Here is a 23,535-nt window from a genome sequence, read left to right on the forward strand (position 1 = left end):
GGATTTTCCGGCTGCATGTTAATAACCCACATATAGAATTTCAGATAAGGCAGGGAGAGCGCGAGTTACAGTAGCCTCCCTTTTCAGTTTATTCCCCAAAACACACTAAGTTCAAAACAACAGGTTCAAAATTTAAAGCTTGTCTCGGTCATGTGATTTCCTGTGAATCACCAGCCTTTGCCTTTACCAGTTTTTCCCCATCAATTAAAGTGACTGCAGTTCAAAACAAACAAACAACTCTTCCCCCTCAAGTATTGAGCCGGTCAGATGATCTCTTAGAACAAGGATGTTGACAATTCCAATGTGAACTTATGACCTTTTTAAAAAAATTCCAGGTTCACATCCAAGTGTCCAGATAATGCAATGTCTTTCCATATTCTCTATGTTTCTATGTATGTTATGTTATATTTTAAAAGAAAAATATAGTTTTGAACAATATGATTTGAACAAAGTAGAGGAGGAGGAAGGGCAGGAGCAGTATTGACCAAGTGCCCCTAGCTGCCATGGCTCTCAGAGAGCAATTCTTCCAAGAGTTGTTTACTTGAACCATTTCTCCCAAACCCAATGCACCAGCAGTCCTGTAATCCTTATCATCACTGTCCTCACTACCACCATCTGATTCTTCAGTCCTGCATAATGGATTTTGCCCTCACTTGACAACCATTACTAACATCAACACCAAACACAGAACAAAAAAGAATGACCCCAACAACTTTATTTCATATATGTATAGTAGTTACATAGGAACATTGATATATCTTGTGGTAGCAACATGGGTCTTGTTGATCATTGAGTGCCTCCAGTCTGTTCTGCCATTCATTTTAGTCATGGTTGATCTGTACCTCACCTCCATTTCCCTGCCTTTGAGGAGGAACTTTGAGGCTTGCAGGATAAAGCACATAACTATGAATGCAGCAAGCATGTGCTAGCACAGGAAAGACAACCATGTATCCAGCTTATGCAATCGCTCCATCACTGAGAGATGGATTACTGTCTGCAGTCTTCACTGTCACCAATGAGAAGCTATCATTTTGTTCATAAGCTGTTACTACTGTTTAGCACAAAGTTGTAAAGAAAATACATCCCATAGTAACAAACAGTGAATTTATATACATAGTCTTGGAGGGACTTTTGGGGCCTCTCCTGGGACTGCTCTATGTGCTTTTCTGCAGGGGCAGCCATCATCACCAGGATCTGGCACACAGATGAACTCTCTGCCAGAGGGGCCAAGGATGCCGAGGATGAAAAGACTATCGCGAATGGAATTGGACCCATATCCTCTTCCAACACCTTCTCAGCCCTTGGTTGGCATTCCCTTTGGCCAGAGGAGGCCTGCTGCTATGGTACAGCTAGCAACCTCTCCAGCCAGCATTGGGCCATCTTTGCAAAAGTCCTGCCCAGCCTGCTGAGGGCTGTTTGTACTCCATGGACATCAGTGCTCAGGTTATGAGTTGACTGGTCCAGCCTATGCAAAGTGACCTGCATCCTGTGTAGGACATCACATTGGCTGCTGTCTCAAGGGAGAAGTTCATGCACTTGAAGCCCGGGACATGGCCAAGCTCATCCACACTTTGCACGCCTGCGCTTGCAATCTATGAGCCCGTTCAGCCTCAGGGAACTTGACAAATGGCCACACAGCTGATTCTGATTCACCAAGTATCAAGCCCCAAACTCTGACTCCTGAGGCCCGTCCTCACTGCCCAACGGAGCATCACTGTGACTGTCCTTGCCCGTCTGTGGGGAACTGTCCACAGATGCCAATGCCTCAGATGCCTCCCCTTGCACATAAATGCTGCACTCCTTACCCATTGTCATCACTTCGAAATGTGTCCATAGACCCAGCACGGTGCTGGAACCCTACCGGAGGACAGGGGTGGGAGGGATGGGGGAAAACTGCTGCAATCTGATGTGGTCACAGGAGAAAATTGCTCTAGGGTTGGTGGTGGGTGTTGGTGCAGGGGTAGTGGTGAAGTGGGTGGTGGGGGAAATACCTGCAATTCTGCAATCTACGGGTTGGTAGGGTAGGGTAGGTTGGCAGGGGTGTGCTACTCACCACCTGAAGCTGGCACCTATAATTTTTGCCAGGGAGGGAATGGGGCAGGACGTATTTAGCACATTCGTGGTGCATGGAGGCAGCTGCACTTGTAAAAGTGCAACTGCCTCCAAACAGATCCACGTTTTGCTAATGGAATGTCCAAAATACGACTTGTGGGCCTTAGACATTTCAGAAAAAAGCCTAAAGCTGCTGGAATTATTTGGGAGGGTGGGGTACCCTTTTGGAGAGGTACAGGGACTTCTGGGAGAGGTAAAGTGCACCCCCCCCCAGGCAGGGTCATGTGCACTTTGGGATTGTTAAGAGTAGACATGATTGTGCGTTAAAACAGAACTGTCATACTGTCAAGGTATTTAAATCACCAGGTTCTTTAAATTTTTGAAAAAATGCTCTGCATTTGCAATTTCCCTAGCTGTCTGTAGACATAAGCATGAGGATTATCATTATAGCAATAGTGCTGCATGACTGATTCCACAGCCTATCAGTTTCACAGTGGGAGGTTTTTAATTTACAGCTTGACAGTTCCAAGTCTTTGATGTGGATCTATGAATACGAATGCGTGTTTTTGTAAAGGGATTAAGTACATGAATGAAATGTTTGTTTTTATAAGGGATTAAGTATTTGAAGGAATTTAAATGTATTGGATGGATTTTTACCAATTAGAGTGTTTTATGATAAATAAAATCTGTAATGGACAATTAGAGCTTTAATTTATTTAATCTCAGAATGGATCCTGAGGTCTGCCCATGGTAGATACTAGGTAAGTTGGCATGGGGGGGGGGGGGTGTGTAAGGGCAAAGGATAGTGGATGGGGGCATGGTTTGACATGAGATGGCAGTAAGTTGATATAGGGGCTACAAAGGACCATGTGGATGAGTGGGGGTCATAGGTTGGCATTAGTTGGCACTAAGGGCTATAAGGGGTCATGAAGGGTGGGTAAAGGGGCATAACGGAAAGTATGAAGGGCCATAGATGTGGGTGCAGGGGCAAGAGTGGTATGAGTTTGACATGGATGGGGCGTAAGGAGTGTGTTGGGGGTGAAGGGGTGTAAGAAGTGTGGGCTAGAAGGTTGTTTTGATTTTATTGGTTTTTTACCAGCTGGGAAGTTTCAGACCACTGAGGTGGGCGTTTTAACTTGCCCACCTTGGAATCTAGCAGCCCTCGTGGCTGCCTCCAAACTCTCTCTGGGACAGGGGGCCTGACTCCCACTAATACCCATCTGAACTTTCCTGATTCTGCACTCCTGACTCCGGAGTAAATATTTGGCCCTGTTGAGTGGCTTGGAATATCTGGAATTGTACATATGGTCAAATAAATGAATGTCCTGCCTTTACCTAGACTGCCTCCTAAACATGCATGATGGCACTGAATGCATTCCCTGTACCCATTATTAACATTTATCACCGCCTGTGAATGCTTTGAGCTGAAACTGTGGCCTTCAGTCAGATGCACTGAAGATGCCCGTTTACATCTGGGAGCAAGATAGTGGAGGAAGTTCTATTTATAATATTAAGTAACAGCCTGCAATAACACAGCCTGTTTGTCTCAGGGAGCTTCTGCAGTCACATGATGCCTGGCTGCCATTCTTGAACTATCTGGAGGAATATCCAGTAACAGAGTTTCACTTCTCAGCTGCAGCAAAGCCCACACTTTAATTTAGTGGGCACCGAAGTATGGGTCATATGTCTAGATGGATTGGAGACCCATTTAATGGAACTGTATATATGTAACTGATTGTGACTGAATTGAAGCCCACTGCTGCAATGCCTGAAGAAACTGGTAGAATACTGCTTAGTAAATATGTGTTTTCTACATTGATGCCATAGTATTTTCATGTGAGAGGAAAAGCTTGTTTTACTGAATAACCTAGTATGTGTATCTAAGTGTGTTTTATTTGCATTTGTTCTGTCCTATGACTTCCTTTGACTAATACAGTGAAGGCTGTATTGTGATCGAAATGACTATGAATGATTTGAAGATCTGTTGTTTAACATTTTGAATAGGGCTGGAAATGTCAGTAATTCTGGCGTTATATGTTAGACAAATCATTGAATAAAATGAGCGGCAAGGCTGTAACGTATGGTGGCTCAGATGTAATGTTACAAACCACAAGTCATGTCCTTGAAAGAAACCTGCTTATCAAACCATTTATAACATATAGTCGAAGTTTGTGGAACCAGTTTTATTTTACTTTTGTAGGATTTCTCTCCTTGGTGTTGGTATTATGGGAGTGTATGGTGGGGTGGGGCCACATTTGGGAGGTGAGGGTGGGGGCTGGTGGGAGTTCAGGCTTCTGCTGTGAGATCATGTGGCTTGTACAAAATTGTTATGTAGTAAGTGTTTTAAACGGTTGTGGTTTCATTTAGTTGCACATTAAGAGGAAATACATTGTACATTTACTGTAACTCATCAATTCTAGAAATCAAATTTAATACAGCTTTCTGCGATTATTATATGTTTTTAGGCTGAGTAGATCGGTCACTGAATTTTTTTAGCTGATATATTTTATTAAAACTTGTAGTTGTTTCAAATATTAGTCTGGAAATTATGATGAACAATATTGTGATGTGAGCACTTAAAGCAGATAGAAGGAAGGGATGTGTGTTCCTGGAATAACATTGTTCATTTCGCTTTACAGAATGAAGTCATTGAGGAAAGCAACCTTTATGCAGATGATGGATTTTGCTTTTATTGAGCAAACAGTTTTGGTCTCCTTACTTAAGGAGGGATACACTTGCATTTGAAGTAGTTCAGAGAAGATTCACTAGGCTGATTCCTGGGCTGAAGGGAGGCTGTCTTAATGAGGAAAGATTGAGCAGCCTGGGCCTCTACTCATTGGAGTTTAGAAGAATGAGAGGTCATCTGATTGAAATATGTAAGATCCTGAGGGGGCTTGATTGGGTGGACATTGAGATGATGTTTCCCCTTGTAGGGGAATCTAGAGCTAAGGGGCACAATTTAAAAATAAGGAATCTCCCATTTAAGACTGAGATGAGGAATTTCTTCTGTGAGGATCATAGTCTTTGGAATTCTCTACCCCCAGAGAACAGTGGAGGTTTGGCCATGGAATATGTTCAAGACTGAATTAGATAGATTTTTGATCTACGAGGGAGTCCAGTGCTCTGGAGGGCATGCAGGAACGTGGAATTAAGGCCACAATCAGATCAGCCATGATCCTATTGAATGGAGGAGTAAGCTTGAGGAATCGAATGGCTTCCTCCTGCATTTATTTAAGACCTGATGGTCTTTATACATTTCTCTTTATAAATGTGCTTCTGAAAACCTTGAAATCTGATATGCTACACTTTACTTGTTTTCTACGTAGTTTGGTGCTTCCTTAAAACATTAATTTGGTGGAATCTTCCATTCCTCCCTACTCTCCCCCTCCCCCACTGCCAGCAGGATTTACTGGTGCTGCTGAAGTCAAAGGACTCTTGGCTGGCTTGCCACATTATCCAGTCCTGCCCCATCATGGCAGGGCTGGAAAACCTCAGCCATTGTGTCATAGACTGAGACTTCTAAATGTTATATTCCTTGATGTATTGCCTTGAGAAATGCATTGTGTTTTGATAGCCCTACCATATGGTGTTGCATTGATTTCACAGGAAAATGCAAATAAATCCTCTGAGATTTTGGCTAGTATCAATGGTCTAGCAAATAGTGCTGTTTTCTAATTTAAGGATCAAGATTCTTAACAAACCAAGTTTTATAAGGTTTGAATCAGTGGTCAGGAAGTGAATATCTTTCTGTATATTCTGGGATGAAAATAAATTTATTTTATACATGTTAAAGGACATGCTGATTTGGCCCATAAAAGCAGGAGATTCTTTCTCATGATATTACAGCTGTTGGCTAACTGCCAATATCTTCTCGTGCTACAATTGGTGTCATGCACATTTTGCACCTGGTTTTATTTCAAACCACCCATTCACAGTCAATGGACAGAAAATTAACCCTAATCTATATGACACAAACTCTTAATTTTATGGGCGGTGTGATGGAAGGGGGAGGAAATATTGTAAACACTCATGGTAATATTTACAGAGTCTTAGCCAACTCTTGACATCTGGCTTAATTATTCTGGGTCCTCATCACTTCAGTCCTTTCCTATCTTAAGTAACAGATCTTTTCATTGAATCAACACCACTGTGGCTCATTGTCTTGACAATGTAGTAACAAGTGAAAAGTGACTAAAATTTGTGTTGGTATCAATGCAAGCTGTTAAATATAAGTAATAGCTAACAGTAAATCTCTCCTCGCATGGTTCATGGACAAAAATCTAGAAATTAGTGTTGAGATAAAGTGTTGAACTAGCTTTGAGTGTTAATTCCTTGCAATACAAGAATGCAAATTTAAAATAAAACACTATACAGAAAACAAATTCATTTTGCCATGGTACTGGTTCTTTCAAAGACACAGGCTGCAGCATAAATCTACAATGCAGGCCTGCCTCAATTTTGAAAGTATAGGTGCCACATAGAATTACATACTCATTCTTCAGTGAATCACGACTGATTCAAATAGAATGTGAATCATGAGGTTTACAGAGATTTCCTGAGCTATATTTCCCATCCAGTAGAATTATTGAGTGGAAAAACTTGTGTTGAACTCCTTCTAAGATTTTCATCTCACTGTAGTTCAATTTGTATAAACTGCAGCTTCTATTGTTCACAAACTACGGTTTGATGATACCTATGGGCTATTTTTTTAATGGTTGCACTGCACAGGATAAGCTTCTACTCATACTTAGGGTGATACAAGAAAAAATAGTTGTGTTCATTTTTTTGTCATGCAAACTGGGCACCAAATGCTTCTCTTTATCCTTACTTTCTTAGTCCTGACCTGTATCCAGATCTACTGGGTCTGCCACCCCATTTACTGGAGATAACTTCTACCTTCGCCATCTGGACAATAATCTGGAATCACTGGGACAAGAATCTGGGGCATTCTACATTGGGTGGGTGGTCTTTCTTCTTGACAACTAGTCAGGTGATATAGGTAGATCAGGTGATCTACCTTTTAAAACTTACTTATTATCTTCCTGAATTCAGCTCTTAACTTGGGGAAAAAGCTGTTCCTGCTGGAACTCATCTCATTTGCACTGCTGGTTTCAATTCTTTTGGGCGTGTTAGGGACAAGGGGTAAATTTTGTTGAAGTCTTTGGTAAGACCCAGCCCTTGCCTAGGCTTCAGGAATTGGTCCTGGAAGGGATATATCACCTGTTCTTAAATGCTATATGGTTCCCTTTGGAATGGAAGAGCTGTATATCATCTTTTTCATTGACCTTGGAAAGCCCTTGAGGTTCCTCTTGCAAAGCTGCCTGAGAGTGCCTTTTCGTTCTGTGGCTGGTAACCACTTCTGTTTCATCCACACAATTTGGGATAGGGTCAGCAGCTATCAGAATGGATAGATTGAAGTTTTACACTTAACGCCATCTGAGGAGGGGCGCCCAGAATCTTGGATCTAATTCAGTTACAGATTCCCCAAAAACCAAGGCACGGAGAAAATATTCTGTGTTAACCAATAAGAGTATGAACTGTAATCGAGGCAACAAATAAATTTTAGGGTACTTTTGGCCTCTTCAAAATCAAGATTATAAAATTTTTGTGGAATAAAATCTTGAAAACAATTGGAATTCATCTCATTATTTTTCCTAATAGAAATAGAAGAACACTAAAACAATAGTCCTGCTTTAATTTATTGATTCCTACAAACTAATCCATGCAACTAGTTAAAGTCTCCTGAGCCTCGCAATGCAGCTGTCCAGGTAGACTACCATCCTCCACTTCATCTCCATAACTTGCAAACTTCAGTTAAAATTGGCTCTTTTATCTTGATGGATTTGCTTTATTCCCTATTGAAATATGTTTATTCGATGTTCTATACCTCTTTATGTTTGTATATTAGAAGATTCTCCACTGCTGACCTGACAATAATTTGAAGCAGAGTGCTATTGCTGCTACCTCAGTTAAAAATTTGCAGGTCAGGCTGACTACAGCTGCACATTCCCATTTCTAACACATGGTAAAGTGAAAGATATGATAAGCCACGGCACTGCAGCTTATATGGAGGATAATGGGAACCGATTCCCTTATTAACTAAAAATCTTAAAAATGCACAAAATGCACTTAAATTTAACTTAAATAAATGTAGAATTATTTTACACTAAATTGATTGGTATTTTTTAAGCAGCGTTGCGTATAAACGTGTTACAATTATTTATTGTTATTGCTGTGAAGTATATTGTACTGCAAATATGGAATGCTGCAGTATTGATGCAGGATGTTTAAGTCAGACAAAAACGCTTCTATTTTTATGTTCCCAATGTAAAATTCAGTTTACATGTCCACAAGATGAATTTCAGAGATGTTGTCATGAATTTCTTCACTAGAGATCATTTCATTTCTTGCTATCCTTTAAGAATGCCAGGGGTGGACAACCACCCGGTTCTGGTCAAAGCATGCACAAGGCATACTCTGACTTGGTCAGTACAAACATGACAATTAAAGTTCATTTTAAATGACTCCATCATCTGACTCCAGAAGCTGCTCCGGACACCCTGTGATAGATCCTGGTGAATAGTACTGTGGCTACATCATTGCCTAGAGTTTTCAAGTACTAGTGTCCCATTTCCATCTGGAAGTAGGGCTGAAAGTTCTTTAGTACTTTGGACAGAATCTTTCGGTCGGTGTGCGGGGGCGGGCCCGACACACTGAAGTGTAAAATGACATGCGATGATGTCGGGCGTGTGTCCTGATGCCATCACGCGCCATCATGATATTTTGTTTGGTGGGCGCGTGCTGAAATGTTGAGGGCTTATTAAGGTCATTGAGAAATTAGTTAAAGAAGTTAAGAATGCTGCCTGTCCAACCTTAAGGTTGGCAGGCAGGCGAAAAGCCCAAGCTGCCTTTGCCTTCCCACGTGTGGGATGAGGTTTCCTGAAGCTTTTATAAAATAAATAAATAAATGTTCCCACCATTACAAACATGTCCCAATTCATGTTTGAATAAATTTTTAAAATTGATTCTTCAATTATTTTCATATCCCTTCAATCTCCCTGAGGCAGCTCTGTGCCTCAGGGAGAATGTTGCGCTCTTTCGGATGAATGCAGGAAAGAGCGCTAACCCTGACTCTCCATGCTCCCCCACTAGCACAGGTAGCTCTAAACGCTATGGAACGCGTATTACACTGGGTGGGCCTTAATTGGCCCACCTGCGTAAGATGGCGGCTCGCAGGCAGCGATCGGCTACCCGCACGCCCCTGCCCTCTCCTGCCCAGCCCGCTTGCCATAGGAAAATTCCAGGCCTTTAAGCACTTTACAGCAGTGGATTGGGCTCCTCCTAAGTAGTTACAGCATCCTAGCTCTGTTTAACGTTTTGACTTATATACTGTTATTTTCTTTGGAATAGCAACTGCTAGAAGGAAAAGAAGGCTGTTAGGTGGAGCACTTGAGTGAGTTGGGTCGAGATGACAGAAGAGAGCAACTGCACTCTGGAAGAACACAATTCTTATTGTTCAGTCATGAAGCAGTATTGGCAACACGTGTAAAACTCAACGAGCTAAACTGTTCTGGCTTCCCAGCTAAAGGGCAGTAGTACATGGGAGCAGTAGTAGATGTAAAAAGACAAAAGGAACAAAAAAAGAAAATTCCTACAATTATTAATAACATTTTATTAAATCTTAAGAAATTATGTCCATGTAGGTTGACTATAATTCAGTATGATGGCTACATATAAATTAGAGCGATATTAAAACATAGCCTCTGAAGCTGTCAGCTAAAATTAGAGCTCCTCGATAAATCTGTTGTGATGTGTGCTTCTGAGCCCTGGCCACAGGGTGTACCCATTTGTGGAAATGTGAATTTCAGTGTTTCCTTGAGTGCTATTGTAAGATTTTTGTTAAGAAGGTAAGAAAAACTGAGTGTCTATATTATAGAAAATGCTGTGGAAGAAATATAATTTTAGCTAAAAGCAGAGTACTGCACTGAAAGATGTAAAGATGTATTCTTCAATAGATAATTAAAAATAGAGTAACTATTACAGTACATTACAGTCTGACCGAAAATTAGCTTTATTGGAGAACCACTTCCTGAAGCCATGTGAAAAGGCAACTAGGTCCTAAACTGTTAACTGAGGAATTTGAGTTTGGTTTTCGGTCTCAACTGGAGTTCGTACTTATGTGCCTGGTGGAGGCTAATTTTCCTGTTTTGCATTGGTCATGTGGAAAGAGGAACTGTGTGCTCACTGATCTAGGGAAGGGTTGCCACAACTACTGCTGAAGCTTGCCACTTGGCAAGCTAAGTTAGGATTGGTGCAACATTGAGAAGGCCTGGATGAACTGAACCATCCTGACATTCAGAAACAGAAGAATAGTGTGGATATGGGAATTGAATTGGAGTTGCTATGAGAAGAAAATTAAATTACCAAAAATAAAGCATCTTCTGCAGGTAGAATTGTTCAATTGGGCAAGGAAATGAATTTTTATATAGAAGGGCAATTAGGGATGGGCAATAAATGCTTGCCTGGCCAGCAAGACCCACATCCTGTGATTGAATTAAAAAAAACCTTGTTCACCAATATATCCAATTTTGAGTTCTGTGATAGCATAAGATCATTTGAAGGAAATAAGGGAAGAATTCTGACAAGTAATGAGTAAGTATAGTGAAACATAGGCCAGCATTTTTTGTGGCCTGTATGGGCACCCAGCAGTCCTGACGTAGTGTTAAATTACTTCTGATGACGCTGGGGAGGGGGGAGTGGGTTTGCGACATCATCACACTGCATCACGAGATTATGCTCAGTGGGCATGCGCAAATGTCAGAAGTGCGCACCGTCAATTAAAGAGCCTTTTAAGGCAATTAAAGGGCCAATCATCTCCAATTTTGAGAAACCCTTTCATTTTTATGCTTGGCGCACAGGCCAAATGGGCAGGAAGAGATTGCATATTTGAAACTTTCTGGAACCAGGGCGGATATAACAGCCAGAAGGAATAGGGAAGTGAGGAGGTAGGAGTTTGTTGTGAGTTGTGAATCTGTGCATTGCTGATTATTTAGTGAACCACCCTGTTCATCTTCTATAGTTTGGACGCTTAAATAGTTTCCGAGAATTTTTGCTGACAGGCCTCATCGTAATAAAGGTCAAACATTGCCAAGCAGAAGGTTTGAGATGGACATTGTTTATTCTGCTGGAGGGACTTCCTCACATGAGGAGGAGAAGGCAAAAAGGGAGAGAAGGCCAGTTGGCTGCGGACAGAATAATAGAGTCTGCCCTCAACATTGAGAAGCACAACCTGAAGAAATGGAAGGCGAGCAAGGGCTGCAAGGAAAAAGGGGCAGGAGAAGGTGCCATTACCCTACTGGAAGAGTCTACAAGCTGAGTTACAGCTACCTTGAGATGACTGAGGTCCAATGCCAAAGAAGGCTCCGAGTCTCAAGGGTGACAGCGACCTCAATATGTGACAAGGTAGGCTCCAAGAGAGCTTCCAACTGTGTTGGTGGGAACCAATGCACTAAGATTAACAGGTGCTCTTAATTTTTATGCCTCAGATTCATTCCAGAGGTCTGTGGGAGATCTTTGTGGAGTGTCACAATCGGTAGCACATAGTTGCTTAAAGCTTGTGACAGATGCACTGTTTGGAGGGTGAACAACTTCATACATTACAAGACAGACGAGCATAGCCAGGCAGAATGCTCCAGAGAAAACGCAGCTTTATCAGGCTTTCCGAGGATTCAAGGTGCCATTGACTGCACACATGTACCCATCAAGGCACCTGCTGGAGAGTCGGGGGCCTTTGTGAATTGAGAGGGATTCCACTCTCTGAATGTCCAGATAGTGTGCGATCACTGGCATGAGATCCTGCAGGTTTGTGCCAGATATCCTGGGAACTGCCATGATGCATATATTCTATGTCTCTCCCAGGGACTAAGGCTGTTCATAGCCTCTGCGCGCTTGGATGGATGGCTGCCGAAGGACAAAGGATCTCCTCTCAAAAGGTGGCAAATGACACTGATCAGACATCCAAGAACACCCGTGAAGGAGAGGTGCAACTGAAGTCATGCCTCCATTAGGGCCATCATTGAGAGGACAGTTGGCCTCCTGAAAATGAGGTTTTGCTGTCTGGACCATTTTTTTTAATTCATTCACAGGATGTGGGCTTCGTTGGCTGGGCCAGCATTTATTGCCCATCCCTAGTTGCCCTTGAGAAGGTGGTGGTGAGCTGCCTTCTTGAACTGCTGCAGTCCATGTGGTGTAGATGCACCCACATTGCTGTTAGGAAAGGAGCTCCATGATTTTGACCCTCAGCGAAAGTGAAGGAACAGCAATATATTTCCAAGTCAGGATGGTGAGTGGCTTGGAGAGGAACTTCCAGGTGGTGGTGTTCTCATCTATCTGCTGCCCTTATCCTTCTAGATGGTAGCGGTCATGGGTTTGGAAGGTGCTGTCGAAGGAACCTTGGTGAATTCCTGCAGTGCATCTTGTAGATGGTATACATTGCTGCTACTGTGCGTTAATGGTGGAGGGAGTGGATGTTCGTGGATGTGGTGCCAATCAAATGGACTGCTTTGTCTTGGAGTGTGTCAAGCTTCTTGTGTTGCTAGAGCTGCACTCATCCAGGCAAATGGACAGTATTCCATCACATTCCTGACTTGTGCCTTGTAGATGGTGGACAGACTTTGGGGAATCAGGAGATGGGCTATTCGCCGCATGATTCCTAGCCTCTGACCTGCTCTTCTAGCCACAGTATTTATATGGCTAGTCCAGTTCAGTTTCGCTCAGGAAGACTTCTCCAACACCCTCCGGAACCACGTGTCCCTTATAGTAGTTGTTTGCTGTGCCCTTCACAATCTAGCTCTCTCAAGGGGAGATCAGATGAAGGGTGAAGATTGCAATGTGCCTCTGGATGCTGGTGAGGAAGAATCTAATGCTAACTCTGAGGAAGAACCTGCTCAGCCACAGGGTCATTAAGATGATCCAGCAATGAGGCAGCTTTTCGGAGCCAGGGACACCAGGGAGGCTTTGATTCAAAGGAGTTTCCAGTAGGCCACCAAAGTCAGGAATCCAAATCATTGTGAAGAAACAGTCACTTTACTGCTCAGAGCTCAAGAGACCTTCCTGGTACAGTCTTCTCTTGTCCCTCCTTCTGAAATACACTATCCAGCCCAATCAATGTCTTGCATAGAGTTGCAGGCCTCCTATCTGACTATCACATAAAGCACCATAAGGCCATTTGACCTGAGGTCACATTTTAATAATGATCTGTGGCAGCTATATACAATGTGACACAAGTGACAATGAGAATTCACCCGTGAAAATCCTTCTATGATTATAACAATTTAAATTTCTTCTTAAAAGTGCTATGTATAGGTGTTTCCCCTCACCGGTAGCTATATGGAAAGCAGGCTGCTGACTCTGATGCCACATCGGCCTTGATGACTTTGGCGGCTGTCCTCTGGCCAGCAGGGCCCTGGGTGGGGAAGTCCAGCGCCATGGCTGGGCACTCCTCAGTTGTTGTGGTTTCCTCAGAGGCAACATTGACTGGCAGAGGGGCGGAGGAGCTGCTGCATTCACCAGGAGTGCCCTGAGAAGAGCCTCCAGATGGATGGAGCTGCAGGTCATCAACATGAGGTTTGCTGTACCTCCCTGCTCACCGTAGAGGATGAGCAGCTAGCAGAGTCACTAGGTGCCTCATCCATCTGTCACACTGGCAATGCCCTGCTGAGGTCACTACCAGTGTGTGGGCTTGCAGGTCTGAATGCAATCCCAGGAACTCTGATTGAGTTCCTGGAGCTGCTGCTCCATGACAGTCGCCACTGTCTCTGTGGAAGATGCTGTGCATTCAGAGCTGAGGGTCAAGACAGTTCTCATTTTCCGCATGGACTCCTCCATTACAGATACCATAGCATGCAGACCCTCAAAAATCTCTGCCAGATCTCCATATGCATCCCACTGGACATCCAGCATTTGCCATCTAATAGACAATTCCAGAGGCTCATCATCTACTTGGGGCTCAGAATTGTCCTGGTCTCCAGAAATCCCCCAATACCAGAGTCCTTCTACTTTGTCTCCATTAGCTCCTCCAGCAAGTGTGACGTGCTTTCCTCAGTGTGCTCTACCATCTGTCCTGGAGCGTTCAAACCCACCAGAGTGCCTATATGTGGTGTAAGGTGCAAAGAGAGGATGTGATGCAAGTGCGTTGGGCTGTTCATCAGCGTCTGATGTCAATGGAAGGTCTTCCAGGCCACTTGGTGGTCTTGAGGATGTTCCATCTGAGGGAGGAAAAACATATTTGAGTATCTATTTAAGATTCAGAGTAGATGCATTCTACTAGACTGTGAAATTGGTAATCTGGCTAAGCAAAGAATTCTGAATGGACAAACATAAAGGATTAGTGCAATTCACCTGTCAGTTTTATACCCATTTCCCTCCATTTCTCACACGCTCCTCCGATCTCTTCTGTGTCCACTTCACTCTTATCCTCCTCTGAAACCCGTGCCTCTCCACGAACATTGGATCTCGCTTCATGCTCACACGCCATCTACAGAATCCGCTGCTCCATTGAGTTAGCAACACCAGATTCGGTACTCCACCACCAGTTCGGCTCCACACCCGAGCATTGTGACTCCTCTTCTCCTCTATGGACAATAGTGCTTTCAGGAATCCTCCCTCTATATGCCCAAAGATTTCATCCTCCCCCCAGTATTGCTGGTTAAAGCGCCCAGCACATTGTGTGGACTTCCCCCTTCCATACATGCCTGCATTTCTATCTGGTCCCAGGCATTCTTTAAGAGCACAGGAAGAAGTGCTAACTTAAGCTCACGGCTTCACACCTGCTAACTCCAACAAAGCCCACACATACATGTTAATTCAAGGGTCATTGGGACCTTAATACTTACCCTGACAGAGCAGAGAAGGTCATTGATCCTCTTTTGGCACTCCATCCAGGTAGTTCGGTCAACCCCCTGGCTGCTGAGTAGTGATGCCATCTCTGGCCAGACTTTCTCCCTGAAGTGTGGAGGCCTTCTCTTGTCAATTTAGGACAGCAATATCTCCCATCAATCACTGACAGCATTTATTAATACCCGCAGGCAGGCATCTGAGAAGCGGGGGTGCTGAATTGCTTTGGCCATTTCTAGTCCTTTTGCCATGGCTGCTGGCTATCTTCCAGGCACACTTTCCTCCTTGCTTTCAGACTTCAGAATAAACTGACCTTTAAAGTCGCACACCACTCTGTCCCACAGTTCTTCCTCAGATGCATGAAGATCCCTTGCCCGCAGCTGAACAGATTCAGGTGCCTGCCCTCTTCCCTCACCAAACCACCCCCCACCGACCCCATTGGCAACACTGGCCTTCTCCCAGTGCATATTTCATGCTGGCTGCCTGTTAATTGGCCAGCAAGCGCATGATTGCTTTCAGGTACAGATTGCAAGCAGGAGTAGGTTTCACATCCACTTCCTGTCCCGTTGATTGCGCTTGCCCGAAGAGCTAAAAATTCAGGCCATTGTAGTGATTGGAGCGGGTTGAGAGGATTTCATCCTCATTTTCCAGTAAAAAGGTGTAGCCCTCTGATGCAGAATGTATGAGTGAAGGCCAGGAATATCTTTTGCTGATCCTCATCCTATTCATGCATAGCAAATCCTTCTGGCTGATCTAAAGCACTCTTGCACAAAATGTGTGAGAATTTCATTTCTATATTAAAATAGATTCTAATTACATGGTGAATGATAGCATAACTCCCTGATTTTTCTTTTAGCCAGGGCTTTGCATCCTTAAACAGTGCATAAATGAAGTTCATGCATATTCTGGCCTGACAGCAAGTAGCTTCTTAAAATAAATTTGATTTTTCTCAGGAACATTACTGATTGTGGACTTAAACATTTGAGTTTTAACAGATGAGCTTTTCTGCATTTCCTCCTGAATGCAGGATCGAGGGCTTCTTCAATTTTTTCCCTCTGGTTTGATATGGTGAGATTTTTGATTACTACAGTTTAAAATCTGTATAAGAGAATTCCTTGGGGTATTTCTTTCTGAATTATTTCCAAGATGTTAATGCTGAAAAGAGAGATATGGGAGGCAGGTTCAATTACGCCAAAGGCAGACTGCCTGCACTCACTTTTGCCATTGTCGCCACAATTGCTGACCCAGATACATCTACCCAGGAAAGTCCAATGAATTAAAAACAGAAAATGTTGGAAATACTCAACAGGTCAGGCAGCATCTGCGGTGAAAGAAACAGAGTCAATGGCCTGGATACTGTCCAGGACAAAGCAGTCCACTTGATTGGCACCACATGCACAAACATTCACTCCCTCCACCACCGGTGCCCAGTAGCAGCTGTGCGTACCATCTACAAGATGCACTGCAGGAATTCACCAAGGCTCCTTAGACAGCACTTTCCAAATCCACAACCAATCCCACCTAGAAGGACAAGGTCAGGAAATAGATGGGAACACCATCACCTGGAAGTCACTCACCATCCTGACTTGGAACTATATCGCTGCTCCTTCACTGTCGCTGGGTCAAAATCCTGGAACTCCCTTCCTAACAGTGCTGTGGGTGTAACTACACCACATGGACTACAGCAGTTAAAGAAGGCAGCTCACCACCACCTTTTCAAGGGCAATTAGGGATGGGCAATAAATGCTGGCCCAGCCACCGAAGCCCACATCCCATGAATGAATAAAAAAGAATTGCTGCGGACTGGAAATTCATGCCCCAATGGACCTTTGACTAGTTCATCAAATTTTCTCTCTCACCTGCGACGATTCCCGCCATGGGTGGGACTGAAACATCTTGACCAATGTTTCAGGTCAATGACCTTTCATCAAAGCGGTCCAATGAAAATTGTCTTCACAGATTGTATTTCACCAGGGTAGAAGTGATCGATTCACACATCAGCTGGAGCTTTGTCCTACAGACAATGGTGGTTAAAGTCATGACAGCCCTTGCTCATTCTGAGCTACCACGGGAGACATCAACAATAACAGCTAATTTGCAGGAACACAGACAAATCACTGACGCATTGTTTGGCAGGATAAACATGAAAACTGGCAGAGTAGTGGATGTGTTCCTGGAGTAGTAATCCCAGGGCCTGGACAAATAATCCAGACAACGTGAGTTCAAATCCCACAATGTTAATTTGTGAATTTAAATTCAGATTAAAAATAAATCTGATGATGATCTCAGTAAAAGTGACCATGAAGCTGACATTGTTGTTAAAAACTTACTTGGTTCACTGATGTCCTTGGAAAACCTCTATCAGTGCTGTATCTTATGTGGGAGATCTGACTTCTATCAAATCTAACACTGTGTATGATTTGGCACTGCCAACAAATTTAGAGAAACAAATAAATTCACTTAACATTCAATCCCTTGTCTAGGTAAATATTATTTTACTTATGCATGAAAATCTGTCTGCAAGCTTAATAGTCTCCAAAGCAAGCTACTGATAAAATAGAGTTCCTGTCTTGCTCCACCTGAATTGTCCGCAGTTCAAAAATTATGAGGTGACTCTCATCTTGTTTACTATATGGGTCCTAACTAATAATGCATCATTAGCCAAAAAGAAGCTGATCTGTGGTTGGATGTTCTCCCTGGATCTACAGCCTCTCATTTCAATTCCTATCCACTCCTTGTGCTGAATCCTGTTAACCTCTACCTTACAGCAGAGGGACAAATGTTGAAAGGGCGAAACCCAGACTATTGTTTTATGGAAGATGACACCTCCAAATATTTGGTACTTTCAATGGATTTGACACAATGGTAATGCAGTGTAGACTGTGGCACAGGTGAAAACAGAGAAACACCTTGTGCCGGCCATCCATTCTAGCTGACAAGCTACCTAAACATCTTGCATCCTCCTTGCCTCTGGGATCATGCTAAAGCATCCGAGAGAATGAGGGCAGTAGCACACATCCTACGTCCACTATAATCAAATTCCTGAGTGTTTATTTGATTATGAACTGTGATGAACTGCCAATTCTGTGGTTGTCCATGCTGATCTCACATTGGACTCTTAAGTCATGAAAGGACCCAGAGAAGATGATGAAATTATTTGCAGCTTAGATGAATAATAAGGAATATACCACAATATGGAATGTGCAGTCTCTCTCTAATAGGGCATACCTCACTTATTTTAGTCCAAAGGCCAGGATTTTCCACTCCCACCCACGGTGGGTGTCATGGCGGGTGGGATTGGAAAATATCGCGAGAGCCTAAATATCTGTTTTACATTGGCAGGTCCTATTGTCTGCTCCAGCTTTGATGTGCGTTGGGAAACGTGCTCTGTCAATGTTGGGAAGACCATTTGAATATGATCAGCAGCTCACTCATGACTTTGAGGTTTATTAGTCTACCTTTCATCATGCTATGCTCATGGCACCTTGGCTCAGCACCAGGCTTCACAGGCAGCACCACATTCCTCTCAGGGGAGTTGTACAGGAAAGGCTCTACCTACCAGATCAGCGGTAAGGCGGGGGTGCTGTAGAAGGGTCTGAAGGGCGCAAGGCCTCCACAGAGAAGGGGGCAAAAGTGGACAGAGGTTGTGGAAGGGTCTGCAGCTAGGGCAAGGCCTCCAAGGGAAAGAGGCCAAAAGTAGCAAAGGAGGCATTTTGACACAAGACTATGGGGGTGAGGGTTGGAAGTGTCCTTTGGGCCAGAATGGGGAAGAGTCTCAGAGAGGGTCATAAGTGCGCTGGGTGTAGAATTGGAAAATGGCAAAGTGACGAGGTGCTTAACTTTACAGTAATGTCCTTGCAAGGATTGTCCCTGGCCTAGACAAGGGAGGAGGGGGTATGTAAGTAAAATGTCATTCGTGCCCAGCAGTTATGTGCAGGGCATGGTCATTGTAATGGTTGCCTCAGTCTGGCGGCTTTCTGGCTCAATAATGGGCCATGGTTGGCACACTCACAGTCAGGGTAGGCTGTAGATGATTAAGAGGAATTAATCTGAGGAATAGCTCAGCTGGTGAGGGCTCTGAGGGCCATTTTGAAAACTGGTGCACTGCACAGGGGGGTGGGAAGGTGTACCATCAAGCATTCCTTGCACTGCCAGGATTTCAGTATCGAATAGGTGCCGTAATTGGATCCAAGCCCTTGAACCTACAGTCACACAGTAGAAGTATACAGAAATTGGAGCTTTGGAGGCTCATGCTGCTTCATTTTTTTTCTCATTAATGCCACAGAGAGGAAACCTTTAGGAAGATGGAGGCTGGATGTATTGCTGCCTACATTCTCAGCTACAGGCATGAGAGAAGATGGAGACTATTGCAATTGTGGCATCAGGCTCACCAGAGGGAGCATCTAATCCCTCAAGAGAAAGGGGCAACAGGGCCCCCTCCAGATACAGAGGATGAGGCTGAAGGATATGTGGTGCCTAAGCGGCACTCAAGATATGCAAGGTTTGTATGCCTTTGGTCTCATCTACTGATGAGCAAGAGACAGTGTGACCGATGCCTCCACCTCTGCATGTCCAGGGATCTGGTGACTCACCTTTGCCACATTCTGCAGAAACTGGCACCATATCCATCCATTGTCAGTGAGTCTGAAAGTTACCACTCCACTGACCTACACTTCCAGGGCTCCACTAGTGACCTGTGTGGGATCTCCCAAGCTTCAATGCACAAATGCATACAGGAGGTGACAGACACCCTATTTGCAAAGGCCCCCAATTATGTGCACTTCGCCAGATACTAAGAGAGCCAGCAGGCTAGAGCACTGGGCTTTGCTGAGATTGCCAGATTTTCACAAGTGCAGGCTGCTATTGAGCGCACCCATGTGGCTATCAAAGCTCCCTGGCAACAGGCACTCCAGTACATAAACAGGAAAGGATTCCACTCACTAAATGTTCAGGCTCCACAAGGGCTGCGGTAGTGAGAACCATAGGCCTACTCTAAATACGCTTCCGATGCCTGGACCGTTCAGGGGGTGCACTGCAGTACCCCCCAGAGTGGGTGTCACTCATAGCAGTTGCATGCTGCACTTCCCAGGGGGGACTCAGTGGAGGAAGAGAATATTGATGCCGCTGCATAGGCCACAGAGAATGAGTCCAGTAGTGAGTCAGAAGAGGAGCATGGTGAGGAGAACACTGAGGGCGAGGAGCAAGACCTCGGTAACCTCCAAGTAGGGAGGGACACCAGGGACACCTTGATTCAATGCTTCTTCAGCTAGGCTTCCAAGTAAGAACTACCATCTCATGCCAGGGCTGCTGCCACCATCCTGGATTGCAGAAATGACCCTTTCCTTTGGCCCCAAGATATACACAGTGCCTGTGCAATAAAGGTTCAAGTTATTCATGTCCAGCATTACATACTGGCCTACCTACACCCACGAAATAAATGAAACATACCCAGTCCAATAACAGAAAAGCAAACTTAATTGTATTTTTGAACCCAAATAGTCTTGAACAGAAAGAAACCGGTGTTGGTAGTCACACCATTAAAAAAGAAAAAACGTGGGGGAACAAAAGATCACCCGTGAGGAGTCCAGCTTGTGCTTAAGGTGCTTTAAATTTACATTTATGGGTGCTACGTCTAGGTGTTCCCCCCTCGCTGGCACTGGCATTGGAGACAGCCTGCTGACTCTGCTGTCCGGTTGGTGTTGATGACCTTGGCGGTTGTCCTCTCGCCAGTGAAGCCCGTGTTGGCCCTGCCTGGGAGGGAGCAGCCAGTTCCATGGCTGGCATCTCCCCAATCACCACAACCTCATCAGGTGTGATGGTCACTGGAAAAGGGGCAGAGGAGCTGCTGCCGTCATCCAGAGCACCCTGAGATGAGTCCGCAGAGATGACAAGCAGCTCATGCACCAACGTGAGGTCGCTGTGGACCTTCCTGCTCACCACTGATGGATGGGCACCTAACTTGGATACTGGGTGCCCCATCCATCTCACATACGGACACTGACCAGCTGAGATCAGTGCCTGTGTGAGGGCTTGCAGATCCGAGCACAACCCCAGGACCCCTGATTCTGTTCCTGGAGCAGCCTCTCCATGAGAGTTGCCAATTTCTTCATGGAGGAGGCATTGCGCTCAGCCATGAGGGTCAACGCAGTGCTCACACTCTACAGGAACTCCTCCACAACAGAGAACATGGCACGCATACCCCCTTGGATAACCACCAGATTCTCCACTGGATGTCCAGCACCTGCTGTCTAATAGACGACTCCAGAGGCTAATCATCAGCCTTGGAGTATCATCCTGGTCCCCAAGTGCCCTCAGACTGCTGGCGCCCTTGGCACTCTCTGCCTCTGCCTGCACCTCAAGTGAGTGTGAAGTGCCCTTGCCAATGTGCACCGAGATACTATCTGCCGAACTAATGCCCATCAAGGTGCTGATACCTGTGCAGGTGCCTGCTTCAGAGAGCGGGTGGGACGCAGGTGCGTGGGAAGCATGGCGGTCCTTCGGTGTCGGGGTGACCTTTCAGGATCTGGAGAGTGAACGCCTGCTGGTGAACCTAAAAGGGAGAAGAAGGACATGTCATTAAAGTCATGACACTGTCACTGTGCATGTCAGGCACCCTGATGTGACAAGGGAGATCTGCATCATAGTGCCATGGTCTTTCAATGATCAATGAGGAATCCAAATTCGAGGCTCACATCAATGAAGAGACTGCACTAGTATGGTTGCACAAGCCGAAATTCTCACCTCAGTGCACTGCACCCTTGGCTTCGTCTGACAACCCAGCCTCACTGCAGCTGCTTGACCGAGGTGCATGGGGCCTGTCGAGCTCCTAGTCCTCCTGCTCATAGCGGGAGAGGATGAGGAGATGTAGGGATCCTCCGCCAGTCTGCCACCTCTCAATATTTTTATGGGATGTCTTCTCCCGAAAGGACAGAGGAGCTTTGATTAGTCCACTCTCTACCTGCAGTGCCATTGCAGCCTGGCCAACCCCAGCTGAGGAGCACCTTGCAGGGCAGATCCAAGTCATGGCCCTCGAGGCGCAAGGCACTCAGTCAAAGCAGCCAGGACTCAACCCCTTGGCGTGATTGACAGTTAGCACTCAGACTCTAACATCCCTGAGCTTCATGGAGGGATGGCCAGCTCAAAACAATTGAACACACTGACTCATGCCAACATCGTACTCACCTATCCTGAGCGCAGAAGGTCATTGAAGCGCATCCAGCACTGCACCCTGCTGTACCGCATCACATCGTGGCTGCTCACCCGGTATGTCAACTCCTCCCATGCCCTCTTGGTGGGGTGTGGTAACCTCTTCCTGCCATCTCTGGGACAAGGGTGTCCCTTCTGGCAGTCACCTCCTCCAGAAGGACAGCGAGGCACTTGTTGGAAAATTAGGGGGGCCAAGTGCCCCCCCAACCTGCCCTCCCGCCTGCCGTTTGCTGACACTCTGGACTTCATCCTTGCAGCAGTAGATAGACGTCCTTCCTTGGCAGCCCCTCTGGGCTGCCTAGGCCATCTTTAAATCGGCCACCAGGCCGTTGGGCCTGGCGGCTGACAGGCCTCCACCCCCACTCGGCCCAGTGAGGAGTCACGTTTCATGCTGGGTGGGCATTAATTGGCCTGCCAGCGTGGAATCGCTGTCCAGCCCCAACCACAGGCGGCGGTCAGCTTCCCGCCGAGGGCAAAATTCTGCCAGATTTTTTGTTTTCAAGAAAGAATCAACAATTGAAATGATTTTAGGAAAATGCACTGTATTCAGAGTGGATATAAAAACGAAATGTGCAGTACTTATCCTCTTCTTGAGCGCAATGTCACTGGAGCCAAATAATTTGCGATCAAATGCAATGGAAGTAGGCTACGATGTTGTTGTATGTGAAACATAATGTTTATCTGTATACTTAGAGTAACTTGCTAAAATAGGTTGCAATGCTTGTTTTGTCATTGGTAATTACTGGACGCCACACTGCCTGCCGTACAGCCTGATAAACTATTTCATTGTATCATTAAATTGTTTCTGATTTATTCACCTGAGTATTTTAACTAAACTTTGAAATAAAAATGTAGTCATCTTGTGGGCCCATTGCCCTCCCATTGGGCATTGCTGAGAAATAACTGTTGCCTGATTCGTTTTTTTGCTTTTTGCAGTGTCACAGCACATGGCTATGCACAGTCCCTTGGGAAAGCCATCTGGTGTTGGGGTCCTTTGTCATAAGTGTGGAAAGCCCTGTAAAGGAGAGGCCCTGCGGGTGCAGAACAAGTTCTTCCACATCAATTGTTTCACTTGTAAAGGTAATTTTGTTCTTCCTTGATCTGATGCATTTTCATTTTGGGTATCCATTTAATACCAGTTATTTTGTAAGTTTTGATTTGTTAAAGCCTTCATTCTACCTAAACTAAATTAAAAATTCAGATCAATTTGTGTTGATTTCTTGAAATGATATGATGGACAACTGGTTTCACCACTACTGGCAGATCTGGCTGTACCACTTAAAGCACTATGGGTCCTGCTCTCATCTGCTAAAACTGCTCACTATTCCAGGATCATCTTGGAATGCAAATTAACTCTTGGCTTCTTTTCTCTTACGCAAACTA

General features: G+C 44.8%; 1 protein-coding gene across 1 annotated transcript in view; it reads left to right on the top strand.

The window, feature by feature from the left end:
* ablim2 (actin binding LIM protein family, member 2) overlaps window positions 1–23,535 on the top strand; it is a 502,624-nt gene that overhangs the window by 87,206 nt on the left and 391,883 nt on the right. Inside the window, exon 2 of the mRNA XM_041204527.1 lies at window positions 23,089–23,232. Coding sequence (XP_041060461.1) covers window positions 23,089–23,232 — 144 coding nt within the window. The remainder of the gene's footprint in view (window positions 1–23,088; window positions 23,233–23,535) is intronic.

Source organism: Carcharodon carcharias, chromosome 1, assembly GCF_017639515.1.
Source record: "Carcharodon carcharias isolate sCarCar2 chromosome 1, sCarCar2.pri, whole genome shotgun sequence".
NCBI lineage: Eukaryota > Metazoa > Chordata > Chondrichthyes > Lamniformes > Lamnidae > Carcharodon > Carcharodon carcharias.